Source organism: Melanerpes formicivorus, unplaced genomic scaffold (genome assembly GCF_026170545.1).
Source record: "Melanerpes formicivorus ecotype bairdi unplaced genomic scaffold, bMelFor1.0.p_v2 SCAF_4, whole genome shotgun sequence".
Lineage (NCBI taxonomy): Eukaryota > Metazoa > Chordata > Aves > Piciformes > Picidae > Melanerpes > Melanerpes formicivorus.
This window is the reverse complement of record NW_027142356.1, coordinates 23,627,649-23,648,887: the sequence shown is the minus strand read 5'-3', so window position 1 is coordinate 23,648,887 and position 21,239 is coordinate 23,627,649. Positions and strand designations below refer to the sequence as shown.

General features: G+C 40.4%; 1 protein-coding gene across 7 annotated transcripts in view; it reads right to left on the bottom strand.

Moving 5' to 3' along the window:
* Positions 1-21,239, bottom strand: part of SH3D19 (SH3 domain containing 19) — a 116,562-nt gene that overhangs the window by 48,192 nt on the left and 47,131 nt on the right. For 6 of the 7 annotated variants that reach the window (XM_068137298.1, XM_068137297.1, XM_068137295.1 and 3 more), the window contains one exon: positions 20,390-20,429. In XM_068137298.1, coding sequence (XP_067993399.1) covers positions 20,390-20,429 — 40 coding nt within the window. Of the gene's footprint in view, positions 1-20,389; positions 20,709-21,239 lie in introns of those variants that run through there. The other variant, XM_068137300.1, reaches the window with a different exon arrangement.

Below are 21,239 nucleotides of genomic sequence, written 5' to 3'. Positions count from 1 at the left end.
CCTCTTCCTCATTAGGGGCTCTACTCCAACAATTCTGCTTGGGCTGAGGAGTGTCTCTCTTCAAACACAGCTTTGATGTAACTACAGGGCTTTCTCAAAGACCTTCTGCTGCAGGATGACTCCTGACTCAACACAGCAACTGCGCAAGTATCAATCACCTGAACAATGCCCGCACTGCAGAGAAGGGGAGGTGCTATTCAAGTGGAATAAAGCTCCAATCACACAGCATCTCTGAGTGAGCAGGCAGGGGTTTGTGTGTGTCTGGAGGACAGCATTCAGGTCACATGTTGCATGAGCAAAGAGGCCACAGTATTCTGGCCTGCTTTTCCACCCATAAGTCTTTTAGCTCTTTCAGGAGCAGCAGTGGGTCGAGCCAAGTGAAGGCACCTTGTGGACATGTTCCCACTAGCCAGCTGATGGTGAGCCAGCTCCACTGCAGCATGCAAACAGGTAGAGGACTGTTTGGGATGCATAAGACATTCAAAGCTATGGTCCCTGTCTCAGCAACTCTCTTTCGTCCACTTCACCAGTGTTCTCTTGGCTTGGATGGTATTCTCAGTAGGAATTAAGCAAGCTTGCACAAATTATATATATATATATGTATATATATACATATATATATATATATATATATATATATATGTATATATACCAAAGCATCTGCTGCAAAATCTCAACATTTATCCTTCATGTAATGTTATATGAAGCTTTTTTGAAGTGTCAGTCCTCAGGTTCACACACCTCTGTAGAAGCTTTTAAACATATTTTTAATTATGATGTTTGTTGACCCTGTCTTATACTCACAGGCAGAGTAGGAAAAGTAAAAATGTTGCTATTTTTTATGTCTTGTGACTGCTTGGAATGTAAGCCAAGAATTTTTAAATGGCTGATGTTGAAATTACTGTGAGGTAAAAGACCAGTTTGATAAAAGGCATCACATATTTTTATCAATTGCTTTAGGAATCATGCCATGTTTCTACAGCAAACCTGCTACAGTGTAATATTTTAAAAACTTATTAAAACACATTATTCTAAACATAAAATGTTTTAAATGTCACCTAAATGATGTCACTGCAAGCTAAATTACATAAAAATGTCATTTTACAGTTAAATTAAGGGTGGTGCAAAAGACCAGATTTATCACTGCCTAAAGACCAACCTTTTAGTTCAATCGAAAAGATCCCAAAGTTAGAAGAGTCACAGCTACCCCATCTTCATGATGTGGATGCAGTAGACAGAACTGTATTAATGCTGCGGATTAAGTGAAGCTACACTGACAATGTATCCAGAGTAATCAGACTCTTCAATGTCTCTACTGCAGGGGACTCCCAGTCCTCCATCTGATGTGTATGAATTAGCTCACAAGGCACACAGACTCCAAGTGCACTTGGTCCGTTAATGTAAGAGAAGATGAGACTTGGGCAGCTAGTAGTCCCACCTTCCCCTCATGGTCACCATTTCCACCAGCTGTCTTGTGACTTAGTCTGCTGGGCCAGCCACATAATTTTGCTAATAACAAATAATCCCATCCCAAGCATCCTGATTGGTTTTCAGCCAGCCAAGCTGGCTGGGGAGCCACAACAGCACCAGAATGACACTGGAAAAGCAGTGGGACCAGACAGGCAGGGAAGCGGCAGCAGTCTTTGGGGTAAGCAGCTTAGCCTCTACTCACAAAAACAAACCTTAAGTCCATGACTCTGCAGTTAATTTGAGACAGCAAATCACCAAATGCTGACTATGTCTTGGATCAGCTGTTCTTCTCACCCTTTAGTATAAGTAGATCCATTCTTCCCCGCCCCCCCCCTTAGTGCTGGTCATACAGATTGGCTCACTGGGAGATCAGACAAGCACCAGTAAATAGCAGCAGGCTGCCACCACTGTGGCTTCTCTGTAAAATGAAGACATCCTCTCATGTTCTCTGCTTAACCATGGGGTATTGTCTGGCCCTGTGGGTGCAGGAGGCTAATAATGATGCAGCCACCTAAAAAAAAATCACAAGGTCAGTAGTACAGATCTGGTCATCTAAACTCATCTCCGTACAACTTCACTTCCTTCTTGGGTCCAGCCCCAAAAGCAAGTAATACTGAACAAACAATTAAGTCCCATGACAATTCAATCCTCATCACCATGCTGAGGATGTTTACTTCTGCATCACTCAATGAATGCCACAACTGCGACTTCCCACTGTCTGGTCAAACGAGGATGTAGTTAAGAAGCAGCTAGAATCCAGCTGCTCAGCTAATTAAAACAGCTCACATCGATCAGTATAGGGAAATCCTTTCAGGAATTGCTCTCTAGCTGTTTCAGCTGCTCATTACATATTCATGCACTTGTCACTGTCATAGTTGGGGATCATATTTTAGCAACCAAACCTTCAATTTTAAGGCAGAACACAGGCAGGAAGTCAAAGCAGATAATGGCAGCAGATTATAACATTTCACACTCCAATTCTCACAGCAAACTAGAAGTCATGAGGTTGCAACAGTTTCCACACTTAATAGCATCCAGTTTAGAGCTTGGAGCTGAAATGCTTCCTAAATTTTTTGTGAATCTGAGTCATTCAGCTCACGTGCACCCCAAATGAACCCTTTCCTGATCATGAGCTACAGAAACACTAGCTAGATTTCCTCTAGCATTTTCTTTCAGACAACAACCTGAGCTGAACTGCACCTAGCCCCCAGTGATACCTGCATGAGCACATCGAATCCAGAAAGGCAAAATCTTCAGAACATGCTTCACGTTATTCTCAGTCTTCATTGCATATTGACTGATTTCACCTTCCAGTTAAGTGTACGTTAGAAGAAGGGAGGTCTCTGCTTATTGAAGGGTTTGTCCCTCCTGTAATAACTTCTTGTCTATGACATCTGCCAATGTATTTTTACCCACTCTTGTCATAAGACTGATAGTATGTTTTAATTTAAATTAATATATAGTATTTATATTTTAATGACAATTTAACATTTGTAGAAAGCACCTATAATTTTAATAATAGCAATGTAGCACTGTAAACCTCACTGAATCGTCACAGTGATACTGACAGGATATTTGGGCCTGTTGCATGTGAACAAACCATACTATTTGTGCACCCCTTGCATTCTAGCTGGTCTTCAGAGATTAAAAGGACTAGAGTACTCATCTCTTAAATTGATCCTTCATTAAATGCAGCAGGGCCCAGCCAGCAATATATCCAAACACAAAAGCAAGAGCTACAAAACTGAAGGAAAGCATCAGTTCTTTCAGGAAAAACAACTTTGTTGTAAACTGACGCTTCTTCCAATGGAAATTCTGTACCCTAAAGTCTATGTAGTTTCTCCATGATGGGGAAAGATGACACTGTCCTGCTTCTACAGCTAAACAATATGAAACAGCGCTTATTTCTGAAGAATGGTTCTTTTGTTCAGTTATTTGCAGTATCATTTCAGTCAGTAAATCAAAGGCCTCTCTAGCCTCTGACAGGACATTCTGCTGGCTTCATACATCACTGTACATCAGATGCAATCTGCTGACTGAATGACTTCCAGAATCTTTGTGATTGGCATTGCAGATTAATGAAACCTGGTTTAATCAAGAAGGATGAGCAGGACAAAGGCATAAATAAAACCTGTAGTTCTGTATCCACAGGACTCAAGATATTGTTACAGGGTTTTAAAGTATGTAGATCTAGTCTGTGCACTTCATAGAACACAGAAGTATAGGGCTAAGGTTATCTTTAAACTTTTGTAAAGGGGGAAAGTGGTGCATGAACGTATTCATATGACTAGAAACATTAATAATGATTACAAACAAACAGAAAACACTTTGCTTAAAGCAGCAAGTATCTTAAATCCTTACTAGACCAGTTACCTGTAGATGGGCAAAGAGAAAAAAATAGGGGATGGAGGTGGAAATTATCCAATGCAATGAAAAGACAAGTGTATTTCAGCTAGCCTTTTGAAAACATAGAGGCTGAGAGGCTTTGTCATAGAAATAAAACAGAACATGGCTCCATAGAGAAAGAACAAGCAAGGGTAAGGACTCAGCAGGGCCCAGAAGATGCATGAGCTGGAGGTGAGGAAATCTGGAAGGAGAATACTCAGGTGCTTGCAAGCATGCATACTCCAAAGACCTCAGAGCAGTAATCAATCAAATCCTGTGTAAAAATAATCTGTAAAATACAGGCCCATTTGCTTCAACTACTATCCATCCTCTGAGGAGAAAACCAGTTTAATGTGTGAGGAAGGAGCTCCTGAGGAATCTTGAGACATTTAAGGCCTCACCCCCAAGGGACAGCACCAAAGTGCTTCCACACTTAAGGTAGTATCTGGATCCTGCCTAGTCACAGATTAACAGCACACAGTTCCAGCTCTACAGTATAAAAGACAGCCATCTGGGAAGCATCCCAAATATAAAGTACAGCCTAAGCCAGAGAAGTGGAATTATGAGAAGTGTTTGATGCTGGTGTGACCTCAGTACCAAAAAAAAATTCAGCTGAGCACCTTTGAGAAGTTGCACAACGACAGCCAATGCTCTTCAAAATTATTTGCATGGTCCTTTAACCTAATTCAACTTTTTCGTATGCCATCCAAGCCAAACAAGCAGTATGACATGTGCTAGAGTTTAAGCTTTAGCTGAGTGAGGAAACAACAGGAATTTCCTCATTCTTTTAACTATAGATGTACATTGAGAGCAAAGACATTTCTTGTGAAGGAACAGCCTGTAAAATGGATGTACCAATGCATCAAATACAGAGAAGTCTTAACTCATCACTTAAGAGCAAAAGTAAAAAATCCTTCTAGATTGTAATTGTGAACCAACAGCCCAAAAATGCATGTAAGAATATTATAAAGTTATTTGCATAGACATATTGGCTTCAAAACAACTAATATTTATAACTAAATCATTTAGCAAGCAGCAGAAATACTCACTTTCAACCCTCCTATGTTGAAGCCTTACAAAAGTAACATTATCTTCATGTGTGCTCACATCTTGTTCTAACTGACTCACCCAGTTACACCCTACAGTACTCGGGGTCCATGAACTTCTAATGCTGACCTTTACAGAATACTCAGTGCACAGAAACTGTAAAATAAAAATCTCATAACCACACCCTTCACCAGACAAGTCTTTCCAGAAAGCATCTGCATGCAGCTTAGTCAGAGAAGTGGCATGTTTTTCCTATCCACTCTTCCCTTGCCCTTCCTCCAAAAGCACTGAAATATTGCCCTCTCTCTTATACTACAGATGCTGACAGAGCTTTTGGTTATGAAATACAGAAAAATTCCTCAGGAATTTGCATGACATAACAACAGACCATACATTCATACATTGTAGGTCTACAGCATTTAACTCCAAGTTTAAATATGATGCTAAACTGCAGTCCTTTTTATTCAGTCATGATGATCCAGCAACTCTGAGATTAACGTCAAACATTCCCAAAAGATACACATCGAAAATTATTTTTCAGCTCTTGGAATTATGATTCTACACTTATATAAGTAAGGTATAGCATATAGGTAGAGTTAATGTCTTTGTTACTCCAAGCTGGGGAAAAACAGCCAGGATTTTAGATGTTCAAATTCTTTTCCAAAGGAGAAACATAAGCATTGGCCATTAGAGCCAAACATATTTTTTAAATCATACTTCCACCTACAAACCCTGCTTCTATCCCAAACACATTGCAAAACCCTGACAGGAGGGCATGGCAATGGAACTGCTGTAAAAGCTCTCAAAATATCTGCCTCAACAACTGAGAGGGCTTGTAATTGTTGGGGACACTTCCCCAGTGAAACAGTTCTCATCTTTGAGCAAGTCACCATACAAACATACTACAAGCCAAGAAGAGTTTCCTCCACCCTAAATCATATACCCTGGCTGTCTTACAACATATTGAACCTCAAATTACATGGCAAACCAGTAAATACTGTAGCCTCTAATGGATGGTTATAGCTTGGAAGAAATAATCACTATCATCAGCTTTCCCCATTCAACTAAATTTAGCTTCAGCAACAAATATCTTATAGAACAGATCGATCCAGACCTTTCTGGAGCAACACTCATAAGAAATACCTTACCAAAACATTTCACAGCCATGGAAATCAATGCTCCTCCCCAGACTGAATGTAAGAGTCCCAAAACCACACAAGTCTTTCAAATGCTCCTTTCTGCACCAGAATCACTGCACCACATGCCATTAGGTAAATTAGGCAGAAGAAATTAAGAACCACAAAGTGTCAGGTTCAGCTTACTCAGGTGACAGGAAGGACAGAAACTCCACCAATCAGTGGAGTTACCCTGCTCTCATAACAACCACTTCATCTCCCACTTCTTGTCCTTGGTGCCCAATATTTACAAAGACAGGTTTAGAAAATAGTTTTTGTGTGGCCGGTTGACGTTGCCCCCTTAAGAAAGGGAATATGGTGGACGGAAGTTGGTAAACGGAAGGAATAGTCTAAACTAATTTCATTGGACGAGTGGGAGGAAGCACTTCTGAGCTGGGACTATACTGGACATTTCCAGCACTTCTCAGTCAGTCTTGCTTCCGCCTCTTCTTCAGGCAACAGCTTTCTGTCCTGGGCTTTCTGCCAAGGCTCCGGCCTTGAGAGAAAAACAGATAACAGGCCTGTATTAACTCTTTTCCAATTAACACAAACTGCTTCTAACATTTTTTTTTCTTTCCTCTCTTTTCTCTCTCTTCCTATCCCACTCTGGGGAAAGGGGGGAGAGAGGGGAGAGCGGAGGTGGGGAACCCCCTCTGTCCAGAGGGGGGTCACTCTCATTTCTGTGTTACTCTGTTGTATATCTTTGTATATATTGTAGATATTGTAAATTTGTAAATAATCCCCTGCAAACCCTACATCGCTTTGTAAATATAGCTCCACTGCTTTGCTAATTCAGCTTGCGAGTTTTTTTTCCTTTCCCGTCAATTTTTTTTTTTCCTTTTTACTTTACAAGGGGGAAGGGAGGAGGCTTCTCGGCCTTACCTTCCATCCCACCACATTTTTTTTTTATTGGCGCCCAACGTGGGGCAGATAATTAGTTTAATTTATTATTTGATTGATTTAGTGTTTTCCAGCTGAATTAGCAAACATGAAGGTATTGTGGTTTGTGGAGCGATTGTTCTTTTCAATTTTTGGGGCTCTGGTTTACAGATATTGTTTGGGTTTGATTCTGGATTACCTGGGTAAATATCTGGTGCGGACAATTTATATGTGGGTTATGTATAGAGTCAAATTATGGTATGGAAAATGTATTAATTTATTATGGCCAGTGAGATACAGGAATGTTACCTCCACCACTCTCCCAATTGAGATAAAGGGTTTTAAGATTCCGCCTGAGGAGACAGTAACTTTAGGTGATGCCTGGGATCCAAAAGTGATTTATTTGATGTGTATAAATCTGTTGCTGGTGATGGTAATTGCATATTTACTGTTCTCTTTGCGGCGAGAGAGAAAGTTATCCAGAGCTTGTTTTGTTATTAAAACTAGATCAAAAAGGAAACGCCGTGGCTCTAGGTCAGTCCCAGAGACATCTAGTGACGAAGAGTGTGCAGAATCCGTGTCAGTTAAAAAGAAGGCTAAAAAGTTAATTGGTAAGGCAGCTCTAAATGACTTTTCTGCTGATTCTGGCAAGCAGCCAAGGGCATCGGCTGGTATCAACATGGCGCCTACTCCTTCTCCCACTCCTTCTTCTTCTTCTCCGTCGGCCAGTAATGGAGCAACGTCACTTCCGTCCACTCCCTCGGTGGGACCGGAAGTCACTGCCCCAGCAGCTGATTTATCTCAGGACCTGTCAGCTTCCATTAAGGTGGCTGTAAATTCAAACACAGCTCCCGTTAAGGTGGCTCCTTTAAAGACTAGAGCTGGAAAGGGCAAAGATGGAGAAGAAGAGGAGGAGACTGATCCTGGTGAGGGGCCCTCTGCTCTAAAAGATCCTGCTCAGGAGGAAGAGAAGGTTTGTTTTAAAGATCTAGCTAACCTAGTGAGATCAAAGCAGGATAGAGATGAAGCTAGGAAGGCAGCTGGCAAAGGTGGTTCTCAGCTTAAAGAGATCCTTAGGAGAATGACAGCAGGATTTTATGGGCAAAGAATTCAGGGAGATGAAGATGAAGATGATATTACGGACTGTTCGTCACCACGGGAGGAATTGAGAAATGTCCGTAAAGATTTCACCAGGGCAGATAAGGAGCCAGTTCTAGCTTGGCTTAGTAGGTGTTATGATACAGGTGCTTCAGCTCTAACAGTTGGAGACAAGTCAGCAGCTCAGTTAGGAACTCTCTCAAGGGACAATGGAATAGATAGACATCTAGGCGAAGCTCTTGGTAAGGTTAATCTGTGGATACGCCTTTTAATAGCGGTTGCCCTGAGATACCCTTCCCGAGATGATCTTCCCTGGAATCCTAAACCCTGGACTACCATAGATGAGGGAATTAAGCGCTTGAGAGAATTTGCTGTTAGAGAGCTACTCTATGGTGAACATGAAACTCTGAATCCTGATGACATTCCTGTGGGTATTGGTCTTGCTAAAAAGATCATCAAACTTGCTCCTTCCAATTATGCAAACATTCTGGCAAGCAGAATTGTGTCAAGAAGTTATGGTGGAGCTTCTCCCACGGTTGGCCAATTCAGTGATCAAATGAGACAATTGGAGGATAGCATGACACGTGGTTCTTTGGTTTCAGCCATTGAAACTTTGTCTGGAAAAATTGAGAATTGCATGAAGGATCTGAAAAATGAATTTAGAAATTCCATATCCCAATTGGCACAAAGGGATAATTTCAATTCTTCCTCCAGGTGGGTACAAGTTTCATCTGTGAGGAATACACGTCCTCCAAGGAGGTCATTCCAAAACAGGACATTCCAAAACAGGTCATTCCAAAACAGACCACCAAGGCAATCACGTAGAACTATTTGGATAACTCTGCGTGATCAGTTTGGTGAGAACATGAACCGCTGGGATGGCCAACCAACTTCTAATCTTTTCAGGAGACTGAGGGAATTGCAAAGTGGCAGAACCCGAGGTAGCAATACCAGAAGGGTAGCTGTTACTTCCACAGTTCCCCAGAACAACTCTTATGGCTCCAACAGTGGCTCCAGTTATAACATGCAAAGTCATAACCCTGCACAATATGTGCAATGCACATGTGCGCATGTTCCCCATAACTAGGGGTGCCCTGCCTCCCGCCAGGGGGAGGAGAGGGATAACAGAGATAATAGAATCTATTGGGATGTGTACATCCAGTGGCCTGGCACTTCACAATTTCGGAAGTACAGGGCCTTGGTTGACACAGGAGCTCAGTGCACCATAATACCATCAAATTATCAGGGATCAGAGTCTATAACTATTCTGGGAGTCACTGGTGGATCTCAAGAGTTAAGTAAGGTAGAAGTTAACATAAGTTTAACTGGTAAACAATGGAGGAAGCATACAGTTGTGACCGGACCTGATGCACCTTGTATTTTGGGAATTGATTTTCTGAGAGAAGGGCGTTTCAAGGACCCTAGAGGTTACAAATGGGCTTTTGGAGTAGCTTCTATAGAAATTGATGGACAAAAATTGAAGCTGTCTGCCAGACCTGAACTTTCTGATGAATCTGCAGTTGTGGGACAACATAAGATACAGGACATTAAATTGCCGGTTGCTTCTCAGACTGTGCACCACAGACAATACAGAACCAACCGTGACTCTTTGTTGCCCATTCAGAATCTGATTCGTCAGTTGGAGAGTCAGAAAGTCGTCAGCAAAACTCATTCGCCTTTCAACAGTCCAGTGTGGCCTGTGCGGAAGCAGAATGGAGACTGGCGTCTGACGGTAGACTACCGAGCCCTAAATGAAGTGACACCACCTATGAGTGCAGCAGTACCAGACATGATGGAGCTTCAGTATGAGCTGGAATCCAAAGAGGCCAAATGGTATGCTACCATAGACATTGCTAATGCATTTTTCTCTATTCCTATAGCAGAGGAATGCAGGCCTCAGTTTGCTTTCACCTGGAGAGGAATCCAGTACACTTTCAACAGATTGCCAATGGGCTGGATCCACAGCTCAAGCATCTGTCATGCAGTGATCCACGATGCTCTGGAGAAAGGCGGTGCTCCAGAACACATCCAGTTCATCGATGATATCATCGTCTGGGGTAAAACTGCTGAGGAAGTCTTCAAGAAAGGTAACAAAATCATTGACATTCTTCTGAATGCAGGTTTTGCCATCAAACGAGACAAGGTGAAAGGACCTACCACAGAAATTCAATTTCTGGGAGTGAAGTGGCAGGATGGACGCCGACACATTCCAGTGGATGTGGTAAATAGAGTCTCTACCATGGCAAGTCCCACAAACAAGCAAGAGACCCTACGTTTCTTAGGGATAGTGGGATTTTGGAGACTGCACATTCCTGGATACAGTCAGATTGTGAAACCTCTGTATGATGTGACTCGAAAGAGAAACCATTTCCACTGGGGACCTGAACAACAAGCAGCCTTTGACCAGATAAAGCAAGAGGTGATTCAAGCAATGGGTCTGGGACCTGTCCGAGATGGTCCAGACATTAAGAACATTTTGTACACGGCTGCAAGTGACAATGGTCCAACCTGGTGCTTGTGGCAAAAAGCTCCAGGTGAGACACGTGGACGACCTCTTGGTTTCTGGAGTCGAGGTTACAGAGGTTCAGAGGCTAACTATACTCCAACAGAGAAAGAAATCTTAGCTGCCTATGAAGGAGTAAAAGCATCTTCTGAAGTGATTGGAACTGAATCACAACTTCTTCTAGCTCCCAGATTACCAGTTTTGAATTGGATGTTCAAAGGCAAAGGATCCACACCACATCATGCCACAGACTCAACCTGGTCTAAGTGGATGGCTCTGATAACACAGAGAGCTCGAATGGGAAATCTTGAAAGACCTGGTCTAGTGGAGGTGATCTCAAGTTGGCCTGAAGGTATCAACTGTGCCAAACCTCCAGAGGAGAAAGTGACACCAAGTTCTAAAGAATCAGAGATGTTTCAGTAAGCAACATGAGGTCAAGCTGTGGCACTGATTGCCACAAAGCGCTGTGGGTGTTAAAAGTTTATATGAATTAAAAAAAAACCCACAAGTAATCCCTTGAAGGCTATTCAATACCAAGCATCACCTCTCTCTGAGGCCCTGAGCCAAGCAGCTGAATGCTGACAGAACACATGGATACTTTCCAGAGCATGTTGGTTATTTTCTTCTTACTGTCTTCCTTAGATTTCTGCTTCACACACAAATAAAGACAGAATGAGAATACTGGAATAGGTGGACTTTTGCTCTGCTCCACAAAGGCCATTTTTACACCCTTAGCTGTCTTTCATGATGGAAGGACATCACCTATCTGAAAGCTTTGCCATTCTTTCCAGTTACTCCAGTTATTCTAATAAGATAAATGTTAAGATAAGAGGACAACTCTTACTTTTTAAAGATATTTTTTTTTAATGTGAAGAAAATCCTGGCAATTTTTATTTTACACCCTTCAAGAACATTAATGATTTGGTTTTATACTGCTGTTCAAGTATGTGTGTATAACACCAAGCAACATATCAATTCAGCACCTGCAGCAAGGCAGTTACTACACTAAGAAGTGCACTTTGTCAGTTCAAATGCTAACAGACACTTTTTAATTGGTCAAAATATAGTATAAAACAGTAGTTAAAGAGGAAACACAGAAAACTGTATCATCATTTCAGATCTGTCTTAGATGGGAAAAACATAAAAGTCATTAACAGGAAGCACTGATAATCTGTTCACACTGCAAAACAGCCATTTAATAGAACAGCCTCAGAAGGAAGAAGCCAGATTGGGCTGTAATGCAAATAATCTCTGTCCTATACACTAGGAAGGTGTGGTGAGAAAGCCTCTCCTGCAGATTGTTCCATGGTACTGTCCTTTTTCTTCCCAGCTGTCCAAATTTCAACTGTCAAGAGTGCTACATGCTTTTAGCTATTCATGGACCTAGTAATTCAGAAGAAGCAGTGTAAACAATATAATAAACATAAAAGGCTTAGAAGCAGTTGCCCAAAAGAAACTGTGAACTTGAGAGAGAAGGGAAACTTCCTGAAGTGATCCAATCATAAAACTATTTCAGGACTGTTTGAATTAACACTGTATTGATTCTAGATGCTGGTGTGTGAGGAGATGGGGAAGCAGAAGCCCAGATGACATGGAATAGAAATTTGAGCAGTAAAATCAAAGTTATTTCTTTCCACTCAGCATTTATTCCAAACAAAAATATTGCTTAATATAGCATGAGATCAGTGAGGCACTTCTTTTGCTTGAACTAGTTATTAGGTTGTAGATCAAAAGAGATATTTAACAAAGTACTCATTGTGGTTGGAACACCATAGTTATATTTACACCTTCTCTTTAATTAGAAGCCAACCTTTGCCTCAAGCCTCAGGAGATGGGAATGTCCACTATAGCCAGAACAGATGACAATCCTATTGTAACAACTCTCCCAAGATTAAAATGTGGCTCTGCATGCTTATAATGACTACACTTACCTGAATACTTTTGACATTTAGGGTTGTGTGGTCTAATTTCTCTGTATCAAGGCACCTGTATGTGACCTGCCTTGGTTGCAGTTTTCAAAGGAACAAGCTCCATGACTTTTTGTACCACTGAATCTTAGTTCTCCTTCCTATCCTGAAGCATTTGGAAACACCATGCAAAACCAGCTCATCCTTGTTTACTCTAAGGGCAAGCACTAACTCAGCTGAGACTGTACTTTGTCACAGGAAGCCAAAACTAGGACAAATCCTGTACATAAACATGGCTTCAATTCAAATGGTGAAACCTACACTGAGCAAAATGGTGCTTTTGAAAAGAGAGAGAAATTTTGTAGCAAAATCAGAAATGCAATGCCTCGCAAATGGCAGGATCAGAGCCTAAAGTATAGCTGTGCAAAGTGCACAGCAAGCATTAGACAGTAAGAAGGGAGAAACTATCAAAATGACAGCCCTTACTAGGGTTCTTTTTTTCCCTCCCATGTTGTAGTGAGAATGCAACTGTAGCATGCTTTGAAAGACTACTTCAATCATTTCAGTGTTCAACCTGCCAAAGCAGATGCTATTTACTAGAATGATCTGCAGGTACTAAATAACAACTTACAGTGAAATGACAAAGTAAGGGAGCAGTACAGAAAAAGAGAAGGGAAAAATGGATGAAGTAACAGTCTCTTCTCTCTTGTGCACATCATAGTAAGAGGCCATGGAAACCAATACAATATAACTGCAAACTGAACTCTCCCACTCAAATTCCAGAGGTGAAGGAAAATGTAGATACAGACCTGAGTCTAAACAGAAATCTATGCAAATCCTAAGGGAAATATACCAGAGCTCAAATAACAGCTCCAGCTCTCTTATAATGTCAATATGGAAGCACAAGCACTGGAGAGTAGCCCAGATAACAGAAGAGGTTGTTCAAGACACCAAAGCAAACAGTCCTTCAAAATTCCCTTTTCAGAAATCAGGAACAGAGCACTCTTTTATTAAAACAAAACCTTCTTCTCTGTTTAGGGATAAGGAATCTGGAAGGCTGTCTAGGATGTGCCCTTCACAATAACTCTTTGCCACTGTGAGATGCACAGCCAAAAATTCCCAACACAACAGTGATGAATTGACAGCATTAAAACAAACACCCGTAGAAACATGCTCTAGATACCCATACCATCCCTAATTGCCAACAAGTAAGCTGAACCCATCTGCTATTTATTCCTCTGATCTACCTGTATTTTTTTCTTCTCATTTACAGGTAAGCATAAATTAAGCAGGGAAAATTAACATTGTAAAGAATAAATTAATCATAATGATTTATCATGGCAAAGAAGCTGTCAAAGAAATATGCTGCACAGAATTGCCCCAGCTTGTTCTTCTCCCAGGAGGAACATCTCTGATGTGCAAAGAACACACTGCTGACCAGAAACACATGATAAACAAAAGAAAGACACATAAGCAGATTCCAATCTCAAATTTCACCAGTTTGAATCCAGGCAGTGGGATTGCTCCGTGCTTTGAGCTCTCAGAACAACAACAATAAAAAACCCATAGTCACAAGATTCTACCTTTTAAATACCCACAACAAAACTCACAACACCAAGCCTCTGCTTCCAGTTCTGCCATTGATTTATTGTACAACTTGCAACAAATCACTCTGCCCCTTTCTGCAGACCTTGTTTCATCTATAAAGTGGAGACATAGCTATTTCACCCTCAAGATCAGACTTCTGATCCAACTAACCACATGAGCACTGATAACAGCCCAAAGGAGGGAATGAAGCTACACCCCAAGGGTTTGGGAAGGAGACTAAATACTTCTTATGACATCAACTTCTGACCTAATGCAAGTGTACAAAAGCAGGACATTCTTCTATTCACATCCCTAAAGTATGCTTAGACTAAGAGTAACCTGCTACTCCCTAGCCCTAAGAACGTTAATGTAACACTAAACCAAGGGTCATCCCCCTACATTCATTCTTTTTTCCACACATAACACTTCCCTTTCAGATGGAGTGTCAAAGAAGTTCAGATTTCCCATCTGTATTACAGCCTGCAACACAGGCTGGATGGGCAAAGGCCTGAAATCTTCCTATGTGGAACAACTGCACTGACAACGTAATGCAGGTATTGCCAATGGACAGGGGACAATACAAGGCTTTTGAATGACAGCAATGCAAGACTATATTTCAAGATATTTGCAGGTATAAATCTGGTCCTTCCACATACTAAGCAGGACAGTATCTGAACTAGATTTAGACTAGCTCTTTTGACACTGTTTCCCATAGCATTATAATTTGCAAACTGAGTTAGTATGAGACAGGTGAGCAGCTCATAAATGGGCTGGAAATAACTGGGGAAAATCTGTTTCTCCTGGGAGGTTTTCAAGATTTGGCTAGAAAGAGACATCACTGGCCTGATCTAGTGTTAGCACCTTTCCGCTATGAATAAGCTGTTTGACTTCATGACATACAAAGGTCTCTTCCTACCAACATTTTCAGCATTCTGTGATTTCTCACTACAGAAGCTGCAGTGGCACTGTAAGTCTCTCCAAACTGCCAGTTTGACTCAGGCACAGCACAGAAATAGAGGTCTTTGGCAGGGTTACAAGACCGCCACTCTTTTCAATGCTTGCTTTGAATACAGTACCCTGGATCTTAAACTCATGTAACATACAAAAAAAATCTGTTAAGTGCCCTACATAATTAGCAGTGAAATTACTCCAGAGAAGAAAATAACTCACAACTATTAGCAGCAATTTGTGAGGGGCTTCAATCTCCTCCCCAGCTCTAGACTTTGGGGATTAGGAACTAGCAAGGTTTCTGCAACACAAGGAAGGACTTTCAGATATGCAAAGCTGGGATTGTTAAATGACCAACTACAGATGAATTGTAATGGTTACAACATAGAAAATTCTGTTACTGTCTGTTTTCTCCAGACCTCAAAAGAACACTGATTTGTAAGAGCACATCAGTTTCACAATAAAATGAAGACAGTTCCACTACATTCTTGGGCTTGTGCCTTATGAATCCCTTCATGCTCTAATAAAGGCTTAAGATATTAACAAAAAGAGGTGTCTTTCAGGCTTCACAGATAACTGAGGAAAACAGATCTTAAGATGCAGTCAGACCATTACTGCAATATTTATTAAACACAATTTCACAAGATTAACATTGTATATCAGAGGAAACAGAAATGCAGAGCTTTCAGTAATGGAATTCTGCCACATAAAACCCCCCAAACTAAATCCAAAGCAAGATACAAAAAACCATTCATAAAAATGATAGCTTCATTTACCAGATCCTCACTAAAGGGATCTGTAGCCCCTTTGATCAGTCACTTCAAGTGCTTCTTTATGAGGGAACAAAAGAAGGGTTGTGTCTATTTGTATTGTTGACTTGATGTGTTCTAAATAAAACCCCTAATTTAGTTCAAGCAAATGAAGGCAACCAGACGTAAAAGAACTTTCACACATTACAATCAGCAGGCAGATTATATGCCAGTAAAACCTAGAATATATTTCTAGAAATGAACTCATTATTTTCTCCCCTCTCTCCATTTTGAGGACAAGCTTTCAGAGTAGGCTTCTAGATCTTAAAATCAAAACCTCTTGCTTGACTTCAAGTGATCGATACACTAGTAAATCTCTCAATGAAACGTTGCAGGGTTTGGCTACCTTCATCTTCTCACCGCCAAGCTCAAAGCAACTGCAATGAATTATATCACAAGACTGTTTCAAGATTTTTCAATCCATAATACTTACCCCAAATAAAGGAGGAAAAGACCAAACAAACCCACCCCTCCCAAAACCCCACATCATAACTAAATTAATCCAGGTCCTTCCATGGGCTTTACTCATGTTCAGGGATTAACTGCAAATATGTGAATGCCTGAAATCTTATCTTCTGTTACTATAATTTTCAGTTTGAAAATATTTAAAAGGGTCTGCTTCTTTTTTGACCTAATTGATCTCTGTTACAGCAGTGCATGACCTGAAGATATGAGAATCAACAGTGCATGACCTGACAGCAAAATCAAGAAATAATGATAATTATATATCAATGTTGCCAACACAGACATATTTTTAATACTGTCTGAAATCTAACAATTGAGGAAGGATGGTTAATAGTAGGTCATGAAATTACATGTCTCTTGATAAAAATGTAACATAGCAATAGTTATTATTAGGATTCAGGGAACAGCTGTTCTGATCTTACTAATGTGCTAATACTTAACAAAAGTATCAGTACAGAGCGGTACGTGAAAGAGATCTTGTTGCAGTTTGAGCTGGGTGCCCCCCTGCAGTGTTTACTTCCTGTGTCCAGAAGTCCAGCCCAGGGGTGGACACAGGAAATTATGTAGTATTTCATACCACAATCCTTTGCACCACTCTAAGATCCAGTGCGGAGTCTAGCACTAGCTCTTTTCTTCCTCCTCCGTCAGCCGGTAACTGTGGGAGATGTCTCCTGGCTTTGGGCCTGGCTAGGCCCAAGGCCACAGGGGGATGGGCAGTCTCAGATCTGGCCAGCTGAGACTAGCCTAGCAGTGGGAGGGGGAAGAAGGAGCCCTGGGGGTCTTGGGTGTACCCTCAGGTAGGGATGGGATCTCTCTGGGTCTGCTTTGGGATTTTTCTTTATCACTGTGCTTTTGCTTTTCTGTAAAAGTTCACTGCTTTCTATTTAAACTTTCCATCACTTTTGCAATCCGTTTGTCTGAGTGTTTATTGTTGCCAGGGGTGGGGAAGGGGGCTGCCTCAACCCAGCACAGATCTCCACAGGCCCTGTTCTGCTACTCCTCACTTTATCTAAACTTCTAAAGATAGTTACAAAAATGTGCATTAATACACTATTATTTAGTATCTGTTTCCCTCCTTTTAAACCATTACCTATGGTCTTTGACTCCACCACTCCCTGAATTTCTTCTCAGTGTCATGCTAGATCCCAGTATCAGCACCCAGAATACTCCACCTTCCTATAGCCTCTCTCACATACTAAACATTTGACAGGCTAGTAACAAAGCCAGAATATTTGTCAGAGTTCCTGACACTATTAAACATGTTTCACCCTGCGTTATCTAAATGGCATCAGCCTATTATAAAAGGGTTTATATTTATATAAACCCTTTACTTATTTACTGTTCTGTCTAGAATAGTTTTTTGCATGTTCTTGTTGCAAATGAATTATGTCCAAGCTGTATTTTAAACTGTTCCTGTTTCACTTTATATGAGCTCTTTGTCCCTAGTACTGTGAAGACTCAATCACAAGCTGATTTAGAAATACACAGGCACAGAAACATATAAAAACATGGTGTCAGAAAAAACCAAACTTAAGACCCCTGCAACCACAAAAATATTGTTATGTTATCTTTCTATTAGGCTGAACATGTTCCAGACTAAAACTTTACCTTATGGAGCCTGAGGAGGAGTTGGTGATAATGGTGTTTGGGCTTTGGGGTGTTTTCATCTCTCTTTATCCCAGTGTTCCACATTTCTGATTAGACTGGACAGACTTCTGAGCAAGATCTAACTACAGCTTTGTAGGAAAGAAACTTCTCTGGTTCTCTCTTGCAAACATGTATACCCACTATTTCATCCCAGGATATCAAGGTTCATTGTATGTGTCTTCATCTGGTCTGCTAGTATCCCCATGTCCACCTCCATTATTTTATAGTAATTGTAGTGCAGAAATTCTTGTTATTAGACCTTGAGTCCAAGTACAAAGACATGCAAGGTAATTTTTGTTCCATTTCAGATTATGAGAGGAATGGTATGTTGTGGTTTTTCAAGATGCATCCCACAACATGCAGCTTAAGGAAAAAGCAGACAAGATGCCTTTGAGTCATTGTATTGTCTCTTTCCCTTGTCATAAGCTGTCCACAGGGGAGAACGTGTCCATGGGTATAGCAGCCCACCATAAAATGGCATAAACCATGAAACTTTTCCAGTGGAACTCAAACAGGTCTGAGATACAACCCATGTTACAAAAGAAGCATGCTTTGTACTTTAATTAAGTTTTGCATACTTCGCTATTTAGTTTCCCCTCACTTCTTACAACAGATGTGACATTTCTAGACTGGGGATAAGGATCTAACCCAGCAATTTATCACCACAGGATTATGCTTCCAACTATAATGAGAGATGAATCACAGAGTGTAGCACTATCAATTAACCAGAGTATGTCATCTAAGTAAGGCAGGCTGCACCTGCTCTAGCCTGGGAGCAGCAGCAAGGCATGCACAAAACCACACTACTCTCTATACAATAACTTTTTTTCATCACAGCTCATCCTGAAAAGCAGAACTATCATGCCATTATGACCATGAGACTGAAAAGGGGGCAGAAGACACACAGGTATGGTTAGAAAGCACATGGATTACTGACAGGAATTAAAGACTATTGAAAGCTCCTATTTTTTTAACATTATAAGCAATCTACTGTTAATTTCTCCATGCTTTCCACATGAAAATTGGTAAGCCAGGGAGCTTAAGGCAGTGTTAATTGTCAGTACTGGTCCACATGTGAAATTCCAATTCCATGGAAAAAATAATAAATTTTACTTTGCTTTTGGTTCCATATTAGAACTTCTAAGATGCACTTTGGAGCAAAACAGTATTGATGGGAAGGACCAGCCAGAAATACAGGAACAGACTGAAACTGTTTCACCCTTAAACATTTTGATAACATTAGATTTCCTTTGATAGTGATTTGGATTTATTTGACATTATTGTAATACAACATGATCTAATAAATGTTTAAACAAGGTGACTTTGCTCCATTTTAAGAAAAAAGTTACATAATTTTACTTATAAAACATCAATTACTGTTTCCTCTTAAGTAGATGTAAGTAATCAAAGGCAATACTCTCCTGCAACTTAAACACACTGCTGGAAACAGTTACAGTGCTGCTGCAGACATGTGAGAGTAGGGAAAAGCATGCTCCCTTTCATCACATCGTAGATACATCACATCAGCTGTGCTATAAGAAGAGGGTACGTTTTTCTGTTCTTCTAGTTATAAGAGCTACCCCATGGCACTGTAAAAATGTAATAAAAACAAGGAAAAAAAAAAAAAACAGACTGTAAAAATAAAATTAAAAGGTCATGCCATGTCAGACAGTTGGACACCAGGGGCAACTCTTGGAAAGGCACTTCACAAGGGAGTGGGAAAGCCAGTGTTAGCTGTTCTACTCTATCAATTTACTTCATTAGAATCCTATTATCCACCACAGGATAAGGATGAGATTCCCTGGTGGAGAACTGAGAGAGAAGGTTTGGAAACAAGGCAAAAGATTAGACTATTTTAAGGAGAGTTACAGAATATTCAGAAGCTTAAGGGAAAATGTGGCCTTTCATATCAATAGCATAGAAGCTCACAGCAATCACTAATGGAAATTCTAAATAAACACAAAATATTGGTGTGTTTTGTTTCATTTTCTTCTGCCATTTATGTTCGCTTGCTTCTCTCATTTTTGAAACCTTAGGTATAATGGGATCAAAGTTAATGGTATAAGTAATAAAGCGTTACTATTCTTGACTGAACAAAGAATTGTATTCTCCTTCCAGCAGAAGCAAACAGCGCAAAGAAGGAAAAGTCATGAGGGCTTGCCTTAAACCACAGTTTTACCAAACAACCTTGTTTGTGATACATAAACAAGCCTTTGGATTTTAAGAGCACAAAATTACAGTGTGCTAAACCCAGTTAACTCCTTGGAAAATTTTGCCCCTAAGGAATATAAAACAATTACCTTTAAGAGAAAGCTATTTTGGTATTTCATTACTGTTACCAAAACAGAGAAGTAGAAGAATGGTAATTTGCTGGCTAATTTCCTACTTCATCCCATAAAAAGAAAAGAAAATAAAATTTAAACAAAAAGGAAAAGAAAGCAAGACTAAATAGAGAAAACTGGTTCTTACCCTGAAGAGCGGCAGTCTGGTTTATTTCTTTCAGAGCGATCTGTGAAAAAGGAGGCAGAGTATCAGCACAAAAGTTGTTCTTTAGCAATACTACTACAGAAGCCTTAAAAGAACTGTGACACTGTATGACCAGCAAAAGCAAGAGCTGATTCTGTTTTGAAACAGTTTTCCTGCACTGAACTACTCTGCCTGAGACCAAGTAACATTACTGTAAGTCTAATGTTTGTTACAAGTCCTCGGCTCAAAACATAGTGTGTTTATGTTTTGTATTAAAACTTTGGAAGCTTCCCCTTTCTTTAGCTGAAATGAATAGGACTTTAGTGTAGGGTAAAAGTAAGAGAGAAGGAAGAGGAAAAAAAGTAAAACCACAGATTACTAAGCGCAAAAAAATCATTCCATGAATCACGGCTGGCAGAGTTCCCTGACAGGATGGGAGAAAAAAAATCAGCAGTTGGTTGCAGCAACATCTGCAAATATACTGAATCCAGTGCAGCCCCATCATTAACTCTTTGATTTCTGAATGCGCTACACACCAAACCTTTCTGTGGTTTTAGAAAGGGGCTTTGTTTATCCTGTGAGTATTTCAAGTAGCTTATTCACACTAATGAGATTTACCTGCAAATAAGAATCTACAAGGTACAATCGTATCAACTCAGGTAAACTTTTGCTGAACAGCTTTTCAGATGCTAAAGCCATCTCTACATGCTTTTGATACCTTTCTGATTTGGGTAGGGGGGCTTTATTGTTGGTTTTGGTGTTTTGTTTTTTTAATCACCAATATGCAAAGAAAGTATAAAATACCCTAGGAGTTAAGATTATCATATAAACATTACTACATAACCACTGTGCT